General features: G+C 41.4%; 1 protein-coding gene across 8 annotated transcripts in view; it reads right to left on the reverse strand.

The window, feature by feature from the left end:
* The window catches only part of mrtfab (myocardin related transcription factor Ab), an 86,910-nt gene that overhangs the window by 12,766 nt on the left and 51,704 nt on the right, over positions 1 to 22,440 (reverse strand). For 5 of the 8 annotated variants that reach the window (XM_034194722.1, XM_034194728.1, XM_034194729.1 and 2 more), the window contains 8 exons: positions 15,975 to 16,030; positions 15,201 to 15,276; positions 13,688 to 13,852; positions 8,739 to 8,902; positions 8,479 to 8,625; positions 8,268 to 8,339; positions 7,566 to 7,750; positions 5,954 to 6,125 (listed from right to left, as the gene is read on the reverse strand). In XM_034194722.1, the coding sequence (XP_034050613.1) occupies positions 5,954 to 6,125; positions 7,566 to 7,750; positions 8,268 to 8,339; positions 8,479 to 8,625; positions 8,739 to 8,902; positions 13,688 to 13,852; positions 15,201 to 15,276; positions 15,975 to 16,030 (1,037 nt within the window). The remainder of the gene's footprint in view (positions 1 to 5,953; positions 6,126 to 7,565; positions 7,751 to 8,267; positions 8,340 to 8,478; positions 8,626 to 8,738; positions 8,903 to 13,687; positions 13,853 to 15,200; positions 15,277 to 15,974; positions 16,031 to 22,440) is intronic. The other 3 variants (XM_034194723.1, XM_034194727.1, XM_034194725.1) reach the window with 2 other exon arrangements.

Here is a 22,440-nt window from a genome sequence, read left to right on the forward strand (position 1 = left end):
TATGTTCTCTAATGTCATATACCAACACAGAGCAGAGTAGCTACCTAAACTCTGTAAGGGAGTTAGAGTATCTTGTCAATAGTTTTACATCCTCATTGAAGACAACTTTGGATGCTGTAGCTCCTCTGAAAAAGAGAGCTTTAAATCAGAAGTGTCTGACTCCGTGGTATAACTCACAAACTCGTAGCTTAAAGCAGATAACCCCGTAAGTTGGAGAGGAAATGGCGTCTCACTAATTTAGAAGATCTTCACTTAGCCTGGAAAAAGAGTTTGTTGCTCTATAAGAAAGCCCTTCGTGAAGCTAGGACATCTTCTACTCATCACTAATTGAGAAAATAAGAACAACCCCAGGTTTCTTTTCAGCACTGTAGCCAGGCTGACAAAGAGTCAGAGCTCTATTGAGCTGAGTATTCCATTAACTTTAACTAGTAATGACTTCATGACTTTCTTTGCTAACAAAATTTTGACTATTAGAGAAAAATTACTCATAACCATCCAAAAGATGTATCGTTATCTTTGACTGCTTTCAGTGATGCCGGTATTTGGTTAGACTCTTTCTCTCCGATTGTTCTGTCTGAGTTATTTCATTAGTTACTTCATCCAAACCATCAACATGCTTATTAGACCCCTTCCTGCCAGGCTGCTCAAGGAAGTCCTACCATTATTAATGCTTCAATCTTAAATATGATCAATCTATCTTTGTTAGTTGGTTATGTACCACAGGCCTTTAAGGTTGCAGTAATTAAACCATTACTTAAAAAGCCATCACTTGACCCAGCTATCTTAGCTAATTATAGGCCAATCTCCAACCTTCCTTTTCTCTCAAGATTCTTGAGAGGGTCGTTGTAAAACAGCTAACTGATCACCTGCAGAGGAATGGTCTATTTGAAGAGTTTCAGTCAGGTTTTAGAATTCATCATAGTACAGAAACAGCATTAGTGAAGGTTACAAATGATCTTCTTATGGCTTCGGACAGTGGACTTATCTCTGTGCTTGTTCTGTTGGACCTCAGTGCTGCTTTTGATACTGTTGACCATAAAATTTTATTACAGAGATTAGAGCATGTCATAGGTATTAAAGGCATTGCGCTGCGGTGGTTTGAATCATATTTGTCTAATAGATTACAGTTTGTTCATGTAAATGGGGAATCTTCTTCACAGACTAAAGTTAATTATGGAGTTCCACAAGGTTCTGTGCTAGGACCAATTTTATTCACTTTATACATGCTTCCCTTGGGCAGTATTATTAGACGGTATTGCTTAAATTTTCATTGTTACGCAGATGATACCCAGCTTTATCTATCCATGAAGCCAGAGGATACGCACCAATTAGCTAAACTGCAGGATTGTCTTACAGACATAAAGACATGGATGACCTCTAATTTCCTGCTTTTAAACTCAGATAAAACTGAAGTTATTGTACTTGGCCCCACAAATCTTAGAAGCATGGTGTCTAACCAGATCGTTACTCTGGATGGCATTTCCCTGATCTCTAGTAATACTGTGAGAAATCTTGTTGTTATTTTTGATCAGGATATGTCATTCAAAGCGCATATTAAACAAATATGTAGGACTGCCTTTTTGCATTTACGCAATATCTCTAAAATCAGAAAGGTCTTGTCTCAGAGTGATGCTGAAAAACTAATTCATGCATTTGTTTCCTCTAGGCTGGACTATTGTAATTCATTATTATCAGGTTGTCCTAAAAGTTCCCTAAAAAGCCTTCAGTTGGTTCAGAATGCTGCAGCTAGAGTACTGACGGGGACTAGCAGGAGAGAGCATATCTCACCCGTGTTGGCCTCCCTTCATTGGCTTCCTGTTAATGCTAGAATAGAATTTAAAATTCTTCTTCTTACTTATAAGGTTTTGAATAATCAGGTCCCATCTTATCTTAGGGACCTCGTAGTACCATATTACCCCATTAGAGCGCTTCGCTCTCAGACTGCGGGCTTACTTGTAGTTCCTAGGGTTTGTAAGAGTAGAATGGGAGGCAGAGCCTTCAGCTTTCAGGCTCCTCTCCTGTGGAACCAGCTCCCAATTCAGATCAGGGAGACAGATACCCTCTCTACTTTTAAGATTAGGCTTAAAACTTTCCTTTTCGCTAAGGCTTATAGTTAGGGCTGGATCGGGTGACCCTGGACCATCCCTTGGTTATGTTGCTTTGGACGTAGACTGTGTTTCATAATTATTGTATGGCCTTGCCTTGCAATGTGGAGCGCCTTGGGGCAACTGTTTGTTGTGATTTGGCGCTATACAAGAAAAAAGTTGATTGATTGATTGAAATCACAACAAACAGTTGCCCCATGGCGCTTTATATTGTAAGGCAAGGCCATACAATAATTACGTAAAAACCCCAACGGTCAAAACGACCCCCTGTGAGCAAGCACTTGGCGACAGTGGGAAGGAAAAACTCCCTTTTAACAGGAAGAAACCTCCAGCAGAACCAGGCTCAGGGAGGGGCAGTCTTCTGCTGGGACTGGTTGGGGCTGAGGGAGAGAACCAGGAAAAAGACATGCTGTGGAGGGGAGCTGAGATCAATCACTAATGATTAAATGCAGAGTGGTGCATACAGAGCAAAAAGAGAAAGAAACACTCAGTGCATCATGGGAACCCCCCAGCAGTCTAAGTCTATAGCAGCATAACTAAGGGATGGTTCAGGGTCACCTGATCCAGCCCTAACTATAAGCTTTAGCAAAAAGGAAAGTTTTAAGCCTAATCTTAAAAGTAGAGAGGGTGTCTGTCTCCCTGATCTGAATTGGGAGCTGGTTCCACAGGAGAGGAGCCTGAAAGCTGAAGGCTCTGACTCCCATTCTACTCTTACAAACCCTAAGAACTACAAGTAAGCCTGCAGTCTGAGAGCGAAGTGCTCTATTGGGGTGATATGGTACTATGAGGTCCCTAAGATAAGATGGGACCTGATTATTCAAAACCTTATAAGTAAGAAGAAGAATTTTAAATTCTATTCTAGAATTAACAGGAAGCCAATGAAGAGAGGCCAATATGGGTGAGATATGCTCTCTCCTTCTAGTCCCTGTTAGTACTCTAGCTGCAGCATTTGAATTAACTGAAGGCTTTTCAGGGAACTTTTAGGACAACCTGATAATAATGAATTACAATAGTCCAGCCTAGAGGAAATAAATGCATGAATTAGTTTTTCAGCATCACTTTGAGACAAGACCTTTCTAATTTTAGAGATATTGCATAAATGCAAAAAAGCAGTCCTAAAGCAGTCCTAAATGACATATCCTGATCAAAAATGACTCCAAGATTTCTCACAGTATTACTAGAGGTCAGGGTAATGCCATCCAGAGTAAGGATCTGGTTAGACACCATGTTTCTAAGATTTGTGGGGCCAAGTACAATAACTTCAGTTTTATCTGAGTTTAAAAGCAGGAAATTATAGGTCATCCATGTCTTTATGTCTGTAAGACAATCCTGCAGTTTTAGCTAATTGGTGTGTGTCCTCTGGCTTCATGGATAGATAAAGCTGGGTATCATCTGCGTAACAATGAAAATTTAAGCAATGCCGTCTAATAATACTGCCTAAGGGAAGCATGTATAAAGTGAATAAAATTGGTCCTAGCACAGAACCTTGTGGAAGTCCATAATTAACCTTAGTCTGTGAAGAAGATTCCCCATTTACATGAACAAATTGTAATCTATTAGATAAATATGATTCAAACCACCGCAGTGCAGTGCCTTTAATACCTATGGCATGCTCTAATCTCTGTAATAAAATTTTATGGTCAACAGTATCAAAAGCAGCACTGAGGTCTAACAGAACAAGCACAGAGATGAGTCCACTGTCTGAGGCCATAAGAAGATCATTTGTAACCTTCACTAATGCTGTTTCTGTACTATGATGAATTCTAAAACCTGACTGAAACTCTTCAAATAGACCATTCCTCTGCAGATGATCAGTTAGCTGTTTTACAACTACCCCTTCAAGAATTTTTGAGAGAAAAGGAAGGTTGGAGATTGGCCTATAATTAGCTAAGATAGCTGGGTCAAGTGATGGCTTTTTAAGTAATGGTTTAATTACTGCCACCTTAAAGCCTGTGGTACATAGCCAACTAATAAAGATAGACTGATCATATTTAAGATCGAAGCATTAAATAATGGTAGGGCTTCCTTGAGCAGCCTGGTAGGAATGGGGTCTAATAGACATGTTGATGGTTTGGATGAAGTAACTAATGAAAATAACTCAGACAGAACAATCGGAGAGAAAGAGTCTAACCAAATACCGGCATCACTGAAAGCAGCCAAAGATAACGATACGTCTTTGGGATGGTTATGAGTAATTTTTTCCTCTAATAGTTAAAATTTTATTAGCAAAGAAAGTCATGAAGTAATTACTAGTTAAAGCTAAAGGAATACTCGGCTCAATAGAGGTCTGACTCTTTGTCAGCCTGGCTACAGTGCTGAAAAGAAACCTGGAGTTGTTCTTATTTTCTTCAATTAGTGATGAGTAGTAAGATGTCCTAGCTTTACGGAGGGCTTTTTTATAGAGCAACAGACTCTTTTTCCAGGCTAAGTGAAGATCTTCTAAATTAGTGAGATGCCATTTCCTCTCCAACTTACGGGTTATCTGCTTTAAGCTGCGGGTTTGTGAGTTATACCACGGAGTCAGGCACTTCTGATTTAAAGCTCTCTTTTTCAGAGGAGCTACAGCATCCAAAGTTGTCTTCAATGAGGATGTAAAACTATTGACGAGATACTCTATCTCACAGAGTTTAGGTAGCTACTCTGCACTGTGTTGGTATATGGCATTGGAGAACATAAAGAAGGAATCATATCCTTAAACCTAGTTACAGCGCTTTCTGAAAGACTTCTAGTGTAATGAAACTTATTCCCCACTGCTGGGTAGTCCATCAGAGTAAATGTAAATGTTATTAAGAAATGAACAGACAGAAGGGAATTTTCAGGGAATACTGTTAAGTCTTCAATTTCCATACCATAAGTCAGAACAAGATCTAAGATATGATTAAAGTGGTGGGTGGACTCATTTACATTTTGAGCAAAGCCAACTGAGTCTAATAATAGATTAAATGCAGTGTTGAGGCTGTCATTCTCAGCATCTGTGTGGATGTTAAAATCGCCCACTATAATTATCTTATCTGAGCTAAGCACTAAGTCAGACAAAAGGTCTGAAAATTCACAGAGAAACTCACAGTAACGACCAGGTGGACGATAGATAATAACAAATAAAACTGTTTTTTGGGACTTCCAATTTGGATGGACAAGACTAAGAGTCAAGCTTTCAAATGAATTAAAACTCTGTCTGGGTTTTTGATTAATTAATAAGCTGGAATGGAAGATTGCTGCTAATCCTCCGCCTCGGCCCATGCTACGAGCATTCTGGCAGTTAGTGTGACTCGGGGGTGTATATCAAGGTGGGGGCAGTTAAGAAAACAGCAAATTGTTCTCCTAAACAAGATTATATTTCACTCACTAACCGTTGCTGCTCTTTCTAATGCATCATATTACAGAATGGAAAAAAAAACAAAAAACATTAAGAGTGTGTTGTTATGCGTCGCAGGTCTACAGCTGTGTTTTTAGTTTAACCACAGCGAGGACACTCACAGAAACACTCAGAGCAGACTTTGAAAGAAAAGAAAAGTTTAAAAATAGGTTTGTAAAACTCTACACTCTGCTCGCTGTGTCGGTCGTCACCGTGCTGTGATGGACTCAAACACATAGCACCCCCCCAAGACTGAAAACAGAAGACAGAGGAACAGACAGACTCTGTGCCAGAACGAAAAACCAAAATATTTTATTCTAAAAATCTATTTTTTAAAGTTTTAAATGTCCAACATTGATTTTTCATCAGGACAGCGTCAGCGCCAAACCTGCCTTTTAGCAACCCAGTTGACAGAAATCTGTCATAGTGGCGGAGAACTTTAATCTCTGTTAGTTTCTTATCACAAAGAAAAACAAAATAATAAAAATCTTACTTTAAACTCATCCAGGTTGGCAGGCAGACTGCCTGGTTTGGCTCCTCCCACAACAGTTTGGCTCTGACGGACAGGTCCACTCTGATTCGAGGAGGCTGTGGTGGTCGTTGTAGGAACATTGCGGGATGGCGAGGGGCCAGAGCTTGTTGAGGGAGGCTGATCATTTGGTGGCCTGAGGAGACAAAATATAAGCATCAGTGATATTCCTGTTGTTTTGATAAGGTGAGAATAGCACGACACAGATAACATCACTGCTTCATACACACAGAGTGCTTATTTTGCCTCAGAATGAGCACTCTTTGAAGACAAGACTATGAGGATGGTGAATGATAGCCTGTATATAAGGATAGTGGTGGGAATGGGGGATGCACCCGAGGTGGGTCTGCCTCAAGGATCGGTTATGAGTCCTTTCTCGCTTGCGGGACGAGAACAGGCAGGAGTCTCTGTGGATTATGTTTTTTGCATATGACTGATCTATAGTGAGAACAGATTGAGTTAATCCTGGATAGGTGGAGATGTGCTCTGAAGAGAAGGGGAATGAAAATCACGAGGAGCAAGGCTGAGTACATGCCCACGAACAAGAGGCAGGGTAGTGAAACGGTGCGGTATAAGAAGCAGAGCTGGCAAGAGCAGACACGTTTAAATGGTTGAGTGGTCAACAGTTCAAAGTAAAGGAGCGTGTTGGACAGAGGCCACGAAGAGAGTCCTAGCAGGGTGGAGTGGGTAGAGACTGCAAGGGTGAAAGGGAAAGTTCACAAGCTGGTAGCTATGTTGTGTGGATTTGAGGCAGCGAAGCTGAAAATACTGCAATTTTCTTTGGGAGTGACGAAGATGGGCAGGATAAGGAATAACCACATCAGAGGGACGGCACAGCTTGGAGATGAGTTATAGCTGACCAAAATAAATTTAGTCATCTGAAATAAGTTTTAATCTAGTTGTAGTCAACTTAATCTACAAGGGATTTAGTGTAAAACACAACTAAAATGTCATTCAGAAAATCTAAAATACATTTTAGTCAACTTTGACTAAAACTAAACCAAAATATGCTGTCAAATTTAACACAGGTGGTGACAGAGGATGGATCGAACCAGCTATGTTACAGATTTTACTACATAAAAACCAATCAAACAAACCGGATTTCTTTTCCATTGTAGGAATCCGGGAATAAGTATCTTGGGGTCAATGTCAGACTGAGTTATTCCAACTGTTGCTGCTGATAATAATTACTAAATTTTTCTAAAATGGCTAACAACCTGATTAAATTCAACCTGCATATGTGTATGTGCGCGTGTGTGTGTGTGTGTGTGTATATATATATATATATATTCTATTTCTACCTCATTTCTTATGTCTTGTACTGTTACAAGTATTATTATTATTGCTTATCCTTGCACACACTGTTTGATGAACATTTTCCTCTACTTGCACCCACCTTGTGTGTTTTTGTTTTTTTAAGAGCTGACGTAACGTGCATTTCTCCTCTGTGAGATCAATAAAGTTTATCTTTATCAATAAATACAGCCCAATTTTCTTACACATTTCAGCAGAGCACCTAAAATCAATTTAAAGGTTAACATGTGGGCCACACTTGGAGCCAACAGCCAACACTCACTTGGGTGGGGCGGGCAGGATGGTGTGGTAGTTGTAGTGTTGCTGCTGCTGGCTGAGGATCTGCAGCTGCAGGAAGAGCTGCTGCTGCTGGAGGAGCTTCGCGTAGGACGAGTCCATCTGTGGCGGACGCTCTTTATCTGCCTTCTGGTCTGGAGGGATGTACTGGTGGTACTTCAGCTTCTTCACCTTCATACAGACAGACACTGACTCATCAAAACCCGGCAGTCACAGTGCTTTCACCGCAGGTGGAGACACCAGATAAGAGAATAAGTTCAGTACGTTCAGGTTATAAAAAGTGTGCTGCTGGTCTGATGCTGCCGCGGTCTCTTGCTTCCTTTTTTCACAGCAGATTTCTTGATATATGAGCGCTGGCTGTTACAACACAACAGTGACCAGCTGCTTTATGGCACATTAGAAAAAAGAAAGAGAAACGCTGCCGTAAGAGACGTGCAGCTACATGCGAGACATTGTCAAAAGATCCATTAGAAGAACTGTGTCTGGTGTGTTGGGAAAAACTTTGTGCTTCGACAAGAACGACCTTCCAGAGTCGATACAGCGATCGATAACGACCTTTATGGCCCCGCCGTGTTTCAAATCGCAGTCAGTTCAACAGTCACATGGTGTAACTTTGATATTTCTTCAATCTGTTACAGAGAATGAAACCAGCAGCACTAAAAATAAAAGAAGGAAAAATGTGGCCGACCTTGGGTTTGCTGTCCTTGAGCTTCTTGCTTCTCTGCGGAGGACGATCTGAGCTGATTTTAGCCTGAGAATGCTGACACAAACGCAGAAGTGGGAGCAGAGAAGAAGTAGTTAGCATGTGGAGACGTGAGGTACTTTTGGCAACTTACAGCTGCTCCACAAACGCCAGTTCAGGTCTGACTTTGTTTTAAGAAGAGCAGCTGCTTTCTCACCTTGATGTGTCCAGCTGAGGAGCGGGAATTCACCATCATCCCATTTTTCAACTTTGGAAAGGTTGAGGAGTCCAACCCATTCACCTGGAGGGGTGGAGGTGGTGGTGGAGGAGGAGGAGGGGGCGGAGGAGGACGCTGTGAGAGGAACTGATAAAATATTGTGGTTAATGATGTCATTTATATTTAAGTCTCATTAAACAAATATCTAATTTGTCCAAAGTGCGTCTCGCTTTGATTAAAAATGTTTCCTTCCGTGGTACCTGTGTGGGAGAAATGTCGCCGTTGTGGGCGAACATGTCGGAGGGGGACAGCTGAGGGACGGCGCTCAGAGGAGAGTCCTGACTGGTTAGCTGGTCGGGTGACAGCGCATCACTGCTGTCTTCGTCCAATGAGGAACTCTCGCCGCCAGCTCCCTTTTGAGAATCTGTGACAGGGTAGAAGTTAAAGCGAAAATAGTCATTCACCATTACAAACCCATAAAGACAGGAGCCGTCCACCACAGACGGGGATCAGGCGGGAAATGACCGCTTTATTTATTCCTGGTTAATAAAACTGTAATCTGTCCATGAATTTGACATTTTTTTTTAACAATGTGAAACAAATAAACAGTCACATGCCTAAAACGTCACAGCTGACGTTCCCTCACAATGTAAGTGCTCCTCCTCATCTGAGTCCCTCAAAATCCAAAGCCATTACAGTAGTACCCAAGGATCCTCGAAAGAGACCTGATACCAAAGACATTCAGATTGGGCCACCACTCTCTTGCAAAAATTTTGGCATCAACAAACACTTATGTCCAGCGACTTCATGATTCCGTATGGTCTTCCCAGATGTCTCCTAATCTTAAAGTTCGAGGACCCAGAGATATGAATGTCTCGTCTTTCATCACAAACAGAAACGCTTCTGATGGCCAAGTCCAGGAAGTCGGTGAAAACCTTAGTCTTGACCCAGGACAACAACAAACCCAGACACTTCGATAACTGAAATGCCAAGAGAACAGAATCTCCACCTGCCTGGAGGAGTTCAACCCTGAGACCACAGATCTCTGCAGCTTTCCCTGTTGAAAGTGGCTGCAACGCGTGATCTGTTCTCTATATGACCAAAGTAGGAGCTGTGTTCACATCAGACCTGTTTCCCAGTGTGCTGCCCCTTGTCACCAATCCTGGTCATATTCATGGACAAGGTTTCAAGGAGCAATCAGGGACTAGAGGGTGTCGTTTGGTGACCTCGGAGTTGTATCTCTGCTTTTTGTGTATGATGTGGTTCTGTTGGCTTCATAAGACTGTGACCTCTGATGTGGACTGGGCAGGTTGGAAGCTGAGTGTAAATCAACTGGAATTGAGGATCAGCACCTCCAAATCTGAGACCATGGCCATCTGTTGGTAAAGGATGGATTGTCTCCACTGGGTCAGGGGAGATTTATTCCCAAGTGGAAGAGTTCAAGTATCCATGGGTGTTTTTCATGAGTGGGAGTAAGGTGGAATGCAAGATTGACAGACAGATCAGGGCTGGGTCTGAGATTCTGTAGATGTTGTACCAAATCAACATGGTGAATAAAGAGCTGAGCAAGAAGCAAGATCGTCTCCCTAAGGAGGTCTTCCAGGCATGTCCAACTGGAAGGCGGCCCTGGGGAAGACCCAGGACACAGTGGATGGATTATATCTCCCAGCTTGCATAGGAACACCTCAGGATCCCCCAGGAAGAGCTGGAGGACTTGGAAGAGGAGAGACAAGTGCTGAGCATGGTCGATCAGTGACTTTTCAGTCGTATGACTATCCAAGAAATTGTGGAAGAGGTGGGCATGTCACAGCATGTCCTGTGAGACTTCAACACGGAGGCACTTTTGCTGTGCCATCAGCAGCAGCATGAATTTCGCTGCAACTGTTTTCATGGCCAAATCTTCTGTCACAGTGGAATGTGCCAAAAAAGTGCTGATGTCCACCGCAGTCCTTCCGCAATTTCTCGGATAGTCACATGATCACCCCGCATCACCACAGCATTCACTTTGGAAATGATCTGGTCATTTCAGCATGTTGATGGCCGACCGGAGCGTGGCATGCTCTCCACCGTTGTGCGGACATCTTTAAACCGGTTGTCGCTCCTTAATCTGTGTGATGCCCATCGGATCATCACCGAAAGCCGTCTGAATCATCCGAATGGTTTCCTCCTGACTGTCGGACAGTTTCTGGCAAAATTTGATGCAGCGCTGCTCCAGTCGTTCCATCTTTTTCCTTGAAATGAAAATCCGCCTAGAGCACAACACATGTCCCCACACAAAGGCTGCTTACCAGAAAATGATGCAGTCGACAGGCATGAAAAAACTCACGCATGAGCACGAAGGTTCAAGGTTTGCTCATGCAAGCACACGTGATTCAAATCCATCAGGTATTTGCAAGAAATAAAAAGGTTCGATACTTTTCTAACAGACCTCATATATACGGGGTCTATTAGAAAAGAAACCAACCTTTTAATTTTTTTAAAAAACTATATGGATTTGAATCATGTACGCTTGCATCAGACAAGCTTGAACCCTCGTGCGCATGCGTGAGTTTTTTCACGCCTGTCGGTTGCGTCATTCGCCTGTAGGCAGGCTTTGAGTGAGCACTGGTCCACCTCCCTCGTCGGAATTCCTTTGTCTGACTTCTTCCTGAGAAACTGGCGCTTTGCTTGATCAAATTTTTTTCAGAAACTGTAAGGCACATCCAAGTGGACACCATTCGAGAAATTCAGACAGTTTTCGGCGAAAATTTTAATGGCTGATGAGAGATTAAGGAGTGTTACTATCGCTTTAAGGACAGCCCACGGCGCGCCGTGCCCCGAGCCGCCGTCGTCAGCCTGTTTCGAGCTGAAAACTTCCAAATTTAAGCCTCTGTTGACCCAGGACGTCGTGAGAGAACAGAGAAGTTTCAGAAGAGATCGGGATCAGCAGTTTATCCGGACATTCCACTGTTAAAGGAGATTTTGTAATGAAAGACGTGCGGACAGATTCGCGCGTCGGCACCCAGCCGCTCATGGCGAGGCACCACAGCAAAACACCTCCGTGTTGATAACCATTCGTAAGATTCAGGCGGTTTTCGATGGCTTTCAGTAGAGTGAGTATCCGAGAAATTGTTTAACAGCTGGGCATGTTCAAACTTGTCCTGTAATGCTTCCAATGGAGGTGTTTTGCTGTGGCGCCGTGCAATGAGCAGCTGCGTCCCGACGCGCAAATCCATCCGCACATCTTTCATTACAAAATCTCCTTTAACAGTGGATTGTCTGGATAAACTGCTGATCCCGATCTCTTCTGAAACTTCTCTGTTCTCTCACAATGTCCTGGGTCAACAAAGGCTTAAATTTGGAAGTTTTCAGCTCAAAACAGGCTGACGACGGCGGCTCGGGTCACGGCGTGCCATCCGGCGCCGTGGGCTGTCCTTAATCTCTCATCAGCCGTTAAAATTTTCACCGAAAACCATCTGAATTTTTCGAATGGTGTCCACTTGGATGTGCCTTACAGTTTCTGAAAAAGATTTGATCAAGCAAAGCGCCAGTCTCTGAGGAAGAAGTCAGACAAAGGAATTATGACGAGGGGGGTGGACCAGTGCTCACTCAAAGCCTGCCCACAGGCGAATGACGCAACCGACAGGTGTGAAAAAACTCACGCATGCGCACGAGGGTTCAAGCTTGTCTGACGCAATCACACGTGATTCAAATCCATATAGTTTTTAAAAAAAAATAAAAAGGTCCGTTTCTTTTCTAATAGACCTCGTATACTCACACACACACACACGTATATATATACAACCCCTGGCAAAAATTATGGAATCACCGGCCTCGGAGGATGTTCATTCAGTTGTTTAATTTTGTAGAAATAAAGCAGATCACAGACATGACACAAAACTAAAGTCATTTCAAATGGCAACGGTTACTTTTTTAGACCAAGCAGAGGGAAAAAAATATGGAATCACTAAATTCTGAGGAAAAAATTATGGAATCATGAAAAACAAAAGAATGCTCCAACACATCACTAGTATTTGGTTGCACCACCTCTGGCTTTTATAACAGCTTGCAGTCTCTGAGGCATGGACTTAATGAGTGATAAACAGTACTCTTCATCAATCTGGCTCCAACTTTCTCTGATTGCTGTTGTCAGATCAGCTTTGCAGGTTGGAGCCTTGTCATGGACCATTTTCTTCAACTTCCACCAAAAATTTTCAATTGGATGGACAAGATTTCACAGTGACAACAGCTTCTGCATTCACAAACTGCATCATGTCTGTCATCACACAAACCAAAGTCACACATTTACTGACACCTGAACTTAACAGCATAATACCAAAAAAAGTTGTATGTGAAATCGCAAACATCCAAATCAGTCAAACTGGACATTAAACAGCCTTCCACCTGCCTGCTACGTTGGTACGAACTCCGTGAAACATCGACCTGAGCTCATTCATTCAGTGTCTACAGGATTCACAGTGACGGCTTGAGTCGAAGCAGAAGAATACACCAAGATGTGGACATTTTCCAGAGGAGTGATGACTTCAAAACACTCACATGAAATCAAGGAACAGTGAGAGTGATTTCTGCAGCATACCACGCCACGACTCGTGCATGACTATTTCACGTGTCTGACACGGACAATCTCCTGTTGTGTGCTACATGTGGAGAAGGTCAAAGAAAAGAGCTCCTGACAGCTTCACTTGTAAACTGAAGTGCAGGAAACGGAGTGATACCTGCTACATGCAAACGCGGAGTGCACTCAGTCAAGTTAGCAGACGACAACTTCAAGTTAAAGGTGGTGCTCACAATTTCTGCAGAGCTGAATCATGCACCAGCATGTCAGACTGAACAAAAATATAAGCTCAACACTTTTGTTTTTGCTCCCATTTTTCATGAGCCGAACTCAAAGATCTAAAACATTTTCTATATACACAAAAGACCTGTTTCTCTTAAATACTGTTCACAAATCTGTCTAAATCTGTGTTAGTTAGCACTTCTCCTTTGCCGAGATAATCTACCCCACCTTGCAGGTGCGGCACATCAAGATGCTGATTAGACAGCGGCACAGGTGTGCCTCTGGCTGGCCACGGTAAAAGGCCAATCTGAAATATGTTCAGTGTAACAGTCCGTTCAAAGCAGAACGATCTCAATGTAAATATAATGAGAGTTACTTTCCAACGTCTGTTTCTGTCCACAAACCTGTGTGAGTGAATGTGTGTGCATTTACCCGTAAGTGACTGCTGCAGCGGGCAGCTGACGGACAGGATGTTCTTATGAACCAGTTCGATAGGACCGGGTCGGTGGGAGATCTTGTCGTTGAGGTCATCGGCCAGCCGGGCTCGCTTTAGCCGCAGCTGCTTAGCCTGCAGGGACGGCTCTGCCGATGTCTCTGCTTAGGACACAGCAACAACATCCACAAACAACTCAGTCATCATTGGAATTTAATCGAAAAACCAACGAGCTGTCAAAATAAATAAATGTAACTACAGAAGCAACTTCACATGACAAAAATTAAGGATTTGCTGAACATGAAGAAGCATTAAATACTCAACAGCTAATTTTTACAGTGCTATGTAATTACAAGCATCAGTGACGTGGAGGCCACCAGACCTCAGCTTTGGAAAAGAAAGAAACTGATGAGCGCATTTCAAGCTACGTGCAACATCAAAATTCTACCATTGTGTGCCAACTTCCACTTTGCACACGATGACAGAATTTTTTTTTCCCCCTGCAACAATTTCAGGTGTCAAACAGACATATGGAACATGACAAAAGCAAAACACACCACTTGCTTTTTCTAATCGTTCTGATGAATGAAAGTAAAATCAATTCACCAGTTGCATTTTGAGACATAGATGATAATATCTGTTGTTCTTGAGTTGGTGTGTTAACAACCTGGAGCTGACAGACTTTTGCATTTTACAAACTGATGCATTTCCAAAGCCCAAGAATAAACTTTAATTTTAACTTGGTGCAAATGCAAGTATAAAGTAGGAAGTTCATATTAACATATACGTATATTAAAAAAAAGAGAAAAACTTATCAGATGGAACTGGTTGTTTCTACTGTGGGCATGTGTGTGTGTGTGTGTGCGCGCGCACTTTCCATCAAGTTGCAGCCATTTCACTTCTCTTAAATCCTTCATTCTCTATGCAAGTTCACTGATGTAATGTTTCTAATATAAGAAACCATACATTCACACGCAAGTGCTTCCTCTTCAATATCATTGGCCTGGCAGGCTACCAGGTCAATGAGAAACCAAACCAGGACAGAAGTAGTTTGTTGATAATGCCAACAAAATATATCCATTAATTTGGATGTGAATAAAGATGTTAGCAAAACTACAGCACTTTGATTCTGGTATTCTCTCAATCAACCAACTGTTATTTAAGGTTTTTTTTTGTGTGTGTTTTGACAGTTTGCTAATCAGTTGATCTTTTTTTTTTAAAATCTTTGCAGCAGTCAGCTGACAGCAGAGCGACAATAAAAACCCGCTGGTGTCCGCTTCCTTTAACGTTAACGAAGGCCTCTGACCGTCTGAATTTGAAATCTACTCCACAGATTTGGACTTCTATCGACAAAACAGCTGTGTTTCTCCAGGTACAGCTGGAGGTGCATCAGGAAGGGTCCTCTGACATAAAATTTGTGCCAAATCCCAACGCGGTGACCGTGAGAAACTGGGAGCAGCCAAAAGACAAATGACGACGACATTTACAATCCTCGTCTTAGCAAAACCTTACCCTCCAAAATATGCATCCTGACCAGCTCCGAGCGTTCTGGACGACTCCGGATCTTCCTCTTTAGATAGTCCTCAGTCTGAGTTGGACAAGTGGTGACGAGACAGAAAGACAACAAAAGCAAAATGAGACGACAACGACAAATTGAAGCAGGAAAGAGAAGGTGAAAAGCAGTAGAAATGGTGTCTGTGTGCGTAGTGGTCACCTGGTTAAAAAGTTAGCACAACACTCAGATATTATTCACTTTTCATTTCTGGAGACTCATCTTCACATTTCTGTCTAACTTGAAGCTAAACATTTGTGATTTTCTGTTGAAGTGATTTCAAACAGAAGACACTTTGAACCACATGTAAAAAAAGACACCACGGGTGCTTGGTAATATTTTAGCTAGTCTGCTGGATTTTTAGATGCATCAAAGAAAAACTAATAAATCCCTTTTCACACAGTGTTTTGAGCAAGTTGGCTGCCTGGGAGAGAAAATGCTGCTTCGCAACCTCTGCAAAGGACTAGTGCCCTTTAATTCTGCTGCTGGATTAGTGATTATTACAGACTCCTCCACAGCATAAAGCAAATAAAGTTGGTCTTACATGACCATTCACAATTTTGAGTTTCTCTTCCAGTTTGCAGTGAGGAAGTGTTTGCGACTGTTGGATTTAGTTTGCTGTGTTTTTGCTGCAGCGTTACCTGATATTTATGCCGTTTATATGTGGTGCATGTTTTCAGACATGCAATGTGAGCTATAGCAAAGAAAAAGCCTTAAAAAAGTCCAAAACTCACCCTGGCTCGCTCCAGACTCCTCCGCTGTTCGTGAAAGGCTGCAGGGCTCTTCAGGGCTGCACGGGGTGAAGGATGCATGGGAAAAGGAGAAAGATTAAACGCAGCTCCTGCACACTCAGACTTGACTATCATGCATGAGAACAGATATGACTCGAGAGGAAGAAGTTTAAAGCAGAAGTGGCTGCAGGAGACAAGAAGGTTGGATCTATTCTGACCTTCACAGAGTGGCTATAATTTAGTATCCTCCATGACTGCTCCATTTTTTCTGTTGTGGAAGCAAACTTTTTTTTTTGAGGAAAACCAGAAAAACTGAGCAACAACCAAGTTTAAAAGAAAAGAATCTTTTAAGAGTGCAGCAAGTTCCAGGATGTGTTGTGGTGGTTGGGGCATTTACTCTGAAGGAGCTGCAGGAAGTGTTGAGTCACAGCTGTGAGATTAAACATGTTTAAATCCGGCCTCAGACGTGACGAGCTGGAAGGCCACGACATGATCATCAAACATCACCATAGTGGACCCTGCCAGTGGTTACGTTTGGTTTGTACGGAACAGAAAAGTCTTAAATCTAGTTTTAGAAACCTCGAATGAACCTGACTGCCTACGTTCAGTCGTCAGACTGTTCGGCAGCAGAATTAGCTTTTGACTTTCATTAGTACTTACACTGAGAGGATGTCTGGATTGTTAAGAGTTTCCAGGTTTACGTTAGCGGTCTTGAGACTGAAGTCAACGTTGTGACTGACTTGCAGCTAACAGCAGGTTTAACACAACAAAACGCTCAGTCACCCTGAGGTTTGAACGCTCGTTCTTTCACACACTTTTCTTCTACCCCTTTTTGCTACCCCTGTGTGTGAGGAGGCCAAATGTCCCAACATGGCGTCATTAAGAGTTCAGAGTCTTGCTCAATGGATGTTTGGCCCTCTGGGGAGCTGGAGATGGAGCTGGAGATGGACTGGCTGATGGTCAACCCGCTCACTGCCTGAATTATAGCCGTGTCTCGTTTCATTTTCAAGATGGATTCTTTCGCGCTTCTGTATGCTGGAGTATATTATTTGTAGTAATTAAATAGAATCTATTGCGTGCTTTTATTTTTTAATTTCCTTCCAGATTTCTACATTGCAGCCTGCCTGAATTATTCGACCAAATTCTAGAGTCTGACAAATGAAATGTGTCTCGGAGTCTGAGGGACATCAATTGTTGCTGACCAGCGGCGTGCGCTGAATCTATAAAGAGGAGCGAGGAGACAGACAGGGGAGCGGACTGATGGATGGACTGCTGTAAACAAAGACCATCTACATTCATCACTGCAGCCATGACGGCCCTTAATCCTGCTGTGGGTGTGGCCTCGCGCAGGAACGCATATTTGTATATTCTTAGCAGGAATTTTAGAGCAGCCACAGTCCAGAATCCAATAACCAACGCGGGCGTGTGCAGAAGAATTTACTTCAGCATAAACACGGTTCTGAAAACTTTTCTATTTATCTTATCTGTTTCAGACCAAACACATGGAAGAAATCATTTGAAAAAGTGTTTACACAATTATTCCATTTTACATTCATAACTTTGAGCAGATTTTGTACTTTCTCCATCCAATCCCATTAAATGATCAAACATGACACATCAAACTATCACAAAAAGACCAACAACAAAAAAGTTTTCATGATTTGAGGAAGGATATTACATGACATTAGCAGTTACAGTGATGCAAAACATTGCTGTTGGCCAAGCGCTGATGAAATCCACCGCAGTGGACGTGTGGACGGTGTAGTGACAGCAGGATGGGAAAAACACAGACAACTGTGCGTGTGTTGGGGTCCCCAACATTCCTCACATCATAACCCAGTCATGCTCAGACCTACATACCACATGTCATCTTACAACCAAAGAGATCACAACAACAACAAAACTACTGTGGCTTTAACGTTAATGCTATTCTTGAAAATTAAAATGAAGGACAAACTGACATTTCAGTTTGACGATCTTTATTATGATCAGATAATATGTACATGAACGAGCAAAGCTCTTCAGCATCTCACCATGTCATTTAGGTCTAGGAATGGGTATTGATAAGATTTTACTGATATCGATGCCATTATCGATTCCGCTTATCAATACCTCTTGTGAATTTTCTGTGTACTAAAAGTAGGTTTTACAGGTTTTCAATGTCAACAATATTTTATTGAGTGTTAAAGTAAATAAATATGAAATTAGTTACTGGATCCTTGATCTCTGGACATAAGTACAAATAAACAAAATCTGTAGTTTTTGTCAAAAGCACTTCCTTTCAGACATTATTTGCATGAATGTCACACCACACTTCTGAGCTCAGCCGGCTGATCTGCAAGTCAGCATCAATGTAATTCATAAAGAACGCAGGATGTCTCATTTTGGGAGGAAAAACAAGTTTTTTTCAATTGTAGTTTATTGTTTGTATTAAAACGTTTGGAAAGAGGTGTCATTTGATTTAAAACGGTGATTCGCTTTGAAGTTATTAATTCCGGATGGACTCTAACTTTACTCGGCAGAGAGCGGCGCAACGTTTGGAGCTGTGCGAACGGAACGGAGGACGATTCTTGTTTCTTGCCTGCAACAAGACAAGAGTCCCAGTTAGTGACTTTAATCCACACAAAAGTCACTCACGATTGACATTTTTAAATGGCTTTGAGAGCGGTTAAGAAGCGGACTTCTGAAAAGCAGAGAAGCAATGAACCAACAAAGCAGCGGGTCGGAGCACTGCTTCACTGCTTCAAGAACAGCTGCTGCAGAAACGGTTGATTACAGAGCCACTGCAGGATCTGTAATCAACGTAGAGAAATGATCATTTTCCAGACAAACACCCTCAAAAACAACGGCCGCTTTGAAGGACCGATAAGGGAATTGTTAAGCAAAAAGGCTATTGATGTCGGTGGATCGAATCATTTCGTGCCATTTCTGGTTTGTGGTTTCATCTACCATCATTTTGTGGCTTTTTACAACAATGTTGTCCAGTTTGTGGCTTTTTCTCCACTGGGGAGATTTTTTGTGTAATTTCCGGTATCAATCATCAATAATTATATGTGGTTCAATACACCAGCATTCAAACCTATTTAGCCATTTAACTCTCCAACAATAAGGGTAAAAAAAAAATACATATATATACTGTATCCTAATTTTGTGGCATTGTGAGTATGGGAGGGGAGTGTTCTGCAATTTTTTTTTTTTTACAAATATTCTGCTCAACCTCTGAAAGTACTTCCAGTTAGCAGTAATGTTAAGCCAACTGCACTTGTTTTATTAGATTATGTAAAAATATTAATAATGAATATGTCACCATTTTTCCATTAATTTCCACAAGTGCCTTAAGCCTTGCAGTGATATCATCTTATTCTTAGCCAAAATGGCAGACATTATGTATATTGTTTCTATATTTTATATTAACAGTACCATAAACACATGCGAGTAACAGCACAGGATTTGACTCTTTGCAAAGTCATTACTGACACGCTGACTAACCAATCCCTTTTTGACGTATTCCGCTGACAACCCATAGCCAACAGTTTGCCTAGCTTAGTTCAAACGCAATTTCAAGTGTTTGTTTAAACCATTCTGTTATGTAACAGAACATCTTAAAACAAGTTAAAATAGTTTATCCCTAAATATAACATATTTAAGCCAATTTAAATTATCTGACTGCTGGCTTAGAGACATTTTACGTGTAAATGTGTTAATAGACATATTTTTACAAACATAATTCAGAAAGAGTTGGGACGATAAGAAAAGATATGATAGCAAGAAGCCAAGAAGCATTTCGGGTGTTATTTTTGTTTCATCATTCCTGCAAACATGTTAAGCTGTGCAACATTATGAAGGTGTTGTTGTTGAGTTTTTTGTTTCAAAATTTTCCACACATTCTCTACTGGGGACAAACCAGTCCAGTATGCTCCACTTTCACAGCCATGCCTTTGTAATGTGTGCAGAATGTGGTTTTGCATTGTCTTGTTAAAAAAAAAGCATGGACGCCTCTGGAAGAGATGTGGCTTGAGGAAAGCATCTGTTGCTTTATTGTACTTTTCTGCATTCATGCTGTATCACAGAAGTGTAAATTACTAGGGGTGTTGGAAAAAAATTGATTCACGTCCGAATTGCGATTCTTATTTATTACGATTCTGAATCGATCCAAAATGTCCAAGAATCGATTTTTAAAAAGCATTTTTAAAACCTTTTCTTGCTTAGTCGCTGCGTGTACTGTTTGTCAGGCAACGGCTTCCGTACTACAGCGTCCCTACGAGGGCGGGGTCCCGGCGTGCTTCAAACACTCATAAGCTGCAGAGTTCAGTGGCTGTAGCTTAGCATGGCGGACGAAGAGCTAATTCAGCCAGCACCGTCTTTGCTGAAGGCAAATGTTTGGGCGCATTTTGGATTTTATTATTTGCTGCGTAAGAAGGAGCTTGACATGACTTATGCAGTATGCAAAATCTGCAAAATGAAAGTCAAGTACTTCGGAAACACTTCAAATCCACAAGCCCACATGCTACGCTATCACCCGGAGCTAAAAGAGGGGACCAGCGTTATCTGCCGACTACGGACCAGTGCTTCGTTAAACTGCCAGCCAACTCCGAACGAGCAAAGCAGAAAAGTAAATTTACATCTAGAATCACTTGATTAACCTTGTAAAGCTGCATTTTCTTAAACATAAACATTTTTTAAGTAATATAACTATTTCTCAGAACTCTTTGAATCGAAAATCAATTCTGGATCGAATCGTCACCCCAAGAATCGGAATCAAATTGAATAGTGATTTGTTGAACGATTCACATCCCTATAAATTACCTCTGCCAAGGGCACCGATACAACTCCAGACCATGACATACCCTGGCTATTGGACTTGTTGCTGATAACAGCCTGGATGGCCCTTTATGTCTTTGGTCTGAAGCATACGGTGTACTGACAATAATTTGTGTCTCCACTGTTTGATGGTTCAACCCAGATGCTTCCGCGTCCAGAGACGTTGACACTACTTCCGGACAAAAGAACATAAAGCTTCTTTTATTTGCACAATAAAGTTTCGGGTTTTATTTTTATAGTTATTTTTGAAATATAATTTTATATTATTTCTTAAATTCATTTTTTTATATTAATAAATTATTTTCTGAAACAATTGGTCAATTAAATAAATATCAAATTAAAAATGAACTGATTAAAGGAATCAAATGAATTTAATGACAGCTCATTAAACAAAATTAGCAGAAATACATGTTAATTAGAATTCAGAAAGCAAAAGTTAGAAAAAAATAAACGCAGTGACAATGTTATATTAGAGAGTGAACTGTCTGAAAAAGAATACTGCTGTCATGCTTAGTGGATAAACAGTGGTTATTGTCATCTACAACCCCTGGCAAAAATTATGGAATCACCGGCCTCGGAGGATGTTCATTCAGTTGTTTCATTTTGTAGAAAAAAAGCAGATCACAGACATGACACAAAACTAAAGTCATTTCAAATGGCAACTTTCTGGCTTTAAGAAACACTATAAGAAATCAACAAAAAAAGATTGTGGCAGTCAGTAACGGTTACTTTTTTAGACCAAGCAGAGGAAAAAAATATGGAATCACTCAATTCTGAGGAAAAAATTATGGAATCATGAAAAACAAAAGAACACTCCAACACATCACTAGTATTTTGTTGCACCACCTCTGACTTTTATAACAGCTTGCAGTCTCTGAGGCATGGACTTAATGAGTGACAAACAGTACTCTTCATCAATCTGGCTCCAACTTTCTCTGATTGCTGTTGCCAGATCAGCTTTGCAGGTTGGAGCCTTGTCATGGATCATTTTCTTCAACTTTCACCAAAGATTTTCAATTGGATTAAGATCCGGACTATTTGCAGGCCATGACATTGACCCTATGTGTCTTTTTGCAAGGAATGTTTTCACAGTTTTTGCTCTATGGCAAGATGCATTATCACCTTGAAAAATGATTTCATCATCCCCAAACATCCTTTCAATTGATGGGATAAGAAAAGTGTCCAAAATATCAACGTAAACTTGTGCATTTATTGATGATGTAATGACAGCCATCTCCCCAGTGCCTTTACCTGACATGCAGCCCCATATCATCAATGACTGTGGAAATTTACATGTTCTCTTCAGGCAGTCATCTTTATAAATCTCATTGGAACTGCACCAAACAAAAGTTCCAGCATCATCACCTTGCCCAATGCAGATTCGAGATTCATCACTGAATATGAATTTCATCCAGTCATCCACAGTCCACGATTGCTTTTCCTTAGCCCATTGTAACCTTGTTTTTTGCTGTTTAGGTGTTAATGATGGCTTTCGTTTAGCTTTTCTGTATGTAAATCCCATTTCCTTTAGGCGGTTTCTTACAGTTCAGTCACAGACGTTGACTCCAGTTTCCTCCCATTCGTTCCTCATTTGTTTTGTTGTGCATTTTTGATTTTTGAGACATATTGCTTTAAGTTTTCTGTCTTG

The sequence above is a fragment of the Thalassophryne amazonica genome, chromosome 18 (genome assembly GCF_902500255.1).
Source record: "Thalassophryne amazonica chromosome 18, fThaAma1.1, whole genome shotgun sequence".
Lineage (NCBI taxonomy): Eukaryota > Metazoa > Chordata > Actinopteri > Batrachoidiformes > Batrachoididae > Thalassophryne > Thalassophryne amazonica.